This window comes from Fukomys damarensis, unplaced genomic scaffold, assembly GCF_012274545.1.
Source record: "Fukomys damarensis isolate Sample0158 unplaced genomic scaffold, DMR_v1.0_HiC HiC_scaffold_13, whole genome shotgun sequence".
In the NCBI taxonomy this organism is placed as follows: Eukaryota; Metazoa; Chordata; class Mammalia; order Rodentia; family Bathyergidae; genus Fukomys; species Fukomys damarensis.
Window position 1 is genome coordinate 33,714,596 of NW_022900925.1, and position 1,981 is coordinate 33,716,576.

At 58.7% G+C, this 1,981-nt stretch overlaps 1 protein-coding gene across 1 annotated transcript in view; it reads left to right on the forward strand.

Annotated features, from left to right (window-relative positions):
* Nucleotides 1–694: 694 nt before the first annotated feature.
* Nucleotides 695–1,981, forward strand: part of Samd14 (sterile alpha motif domain containing 14) — a 10,159-nt gene continuing 8,872 nt past the window's right edge. The window contains exon 1 of the mRNA XM_010620326.1: nucleotides 695–1,216. Coding sequence (XP_010618628.1) covers nucleotides 1,174–1,216 — 43 coding nt within the window. The 5' untranslated portion in view covers nucleotides 695–1,173. The remainder of the gene's footprint in view (nucleotides 1,217–1,981) is intronic.

The window sequence follows — 1,981 nt, forward strand, 5'->3', positions numbered from 1 at the left end:
CCTTTCTCCCAGGCTAGAGCTGAGAGGCAGGAGACAGGGATCAGGCTAGAGCGCCTCCTCTTAATTCCTGCACCTCAGTTTCCACATCTGTAAAGTGGAGCCACTAAGATTCCAAGCCTGGCCGGCTCCCAGCGAGCTTATGTCCACGTAGGAACTGGGGGAGGGTGTGCGTTATGGCTGTGTCCTTATGTCCTTATGGCGCATGGCCGATCTTCAGTTTGTGGATCCCACTCCCTTACCTGCCCTCCCACCAAACACACCAGTAACAAAACAGCCCTGTCCGTGCACACCTCGTCCCAGAACATCCCCAGTGTTTCAGAAGCCCGGCTGTCCACCCTTCCGCCGTGAGCACTGCTCATCCCCTCCAGCAGCTGCGTGTCTGTCAAGAACCGTGGGCTCTGTGAGCAGTGAGATCCTAGAACAGGGGCCCTGCGGGTGGTGCCGGCTTCCTGAGCAGCTCCTGTTCAGAGAGATGGGTGGAGAGGGCCCCGTGAGACCGGGCGGGGAGGGCTGGGGAGGGACGGGCTGGGGTGATGGGTGAAAGGTGGATGCAGATGGTAGCTGGGAGATTGTGGACGGACGGCTGGGTATTGGATGGACAGACAGACAGGTGGGGGGGTGGGCAGATGGCTGAATGGGCAGATGGATGTGTAAATACAAACGTAGGTGGGTGGGTGGGTGGATGGGTGGATGGGTGGATGAAGGGCCTGTGTCCTCAGCCTGTGTTTGACATTAACCTGTTAAGTGATCTCGGGCTGGCCGCTCCCTCCTCTGTTTCTGTGCTTGTAAAATGAGAGGATTGAATTTAGTGATCTCTGCGACTTCCCGAGACTTGATGTTGGACAGTTTGCGATGACTGAAAGCCTTTAGGGTGCTGACAGCGGAGAGGCCTGAGCCCGGCTGCGTGTGAAGGGTAACAGCAGCTGACTGGCTCTGACCACCCCTCGGGGCCCAGCCCTCTGCCTCAACCTCCTGCCCCAAGCGCCCTCCAGTCCAGGGGAAGAGCTGGGTGGTTCTCCTTCCTGGGCAGCAGCAAGGGTTTTAAGGGACGGTAAGGGGCCGGTGATCCATGAGCAGGTAGCTCTGGGCCCCTCTCCAGACTCAACCAACTTGAACCTGTCTCCCCCTCCCTCCCTGCTACCACCCCCTTGTCCTCCTCAGCACACTGGAATCATGGCTTCTTCAAAGCCCCGAGACCCCGCGGATGAGGTTTTTGGTAAGTTCTGCGTGGCTCTGTCTGTAGCAACAGACACAGCCATAAAGCACATCCTCTCCACACCCTGAGCCCTGAATGGGGAAGGCAGACCTGGGTGGGGGGCTGGCTTGTGTGTGTGCGTGTGCGTGTGCGTGTAAGAAGTCAGCCCACTTCACACACAAAGAGTGCGGGGTGCAGAGTCCTGTCGTGGTTTACTTTAAAGATTACATGGCAATGGTCAGATGTGGTGGCACAGGCCTGTACTCCCCACTCAGGAGGCTGAGGCAGGAGGATTGCGTCTAGCTTGAGGCCAGCCTGAACTACACAGCAAGACTCTGACTCAAAAGCAACAACAAAAAAACTAACTGGCAAGTTAGTGGCGGAACTGGAACCTCAGACTGCCCGACTCCCCGCTCCTCCCTCCTGTACGGTACACCTGTCTACTCTAACCAGATGCCGCCTGTGCCTCCCAGACTCATCCAGGAGGGCACAGAACCTCACCCTTGATGGCTACGTGGCACACACCCAGCCTCTGTACCCCAGGCCGGCCCTTGGTGTGGAGAACTCACCTCCCACCCAGGCCATCACCAGGACCTAGCAGGGCAGAGCTCCCAGCAGGCACTGGGGCAGAAGGCGGCTGGGCTTGGCTGCAGGGAGGCCTCCTGGAGGTGTGCAGGCTGGAGGGCTCTTGTGCCTCTCTCCTGTCTCCACCTTTCTCTGTCCTCTTCCTCCCTGCCATGCCAGGAACCTCACTCACCCTAGCTCCCTGGTTCTCCCAGGGCCTCA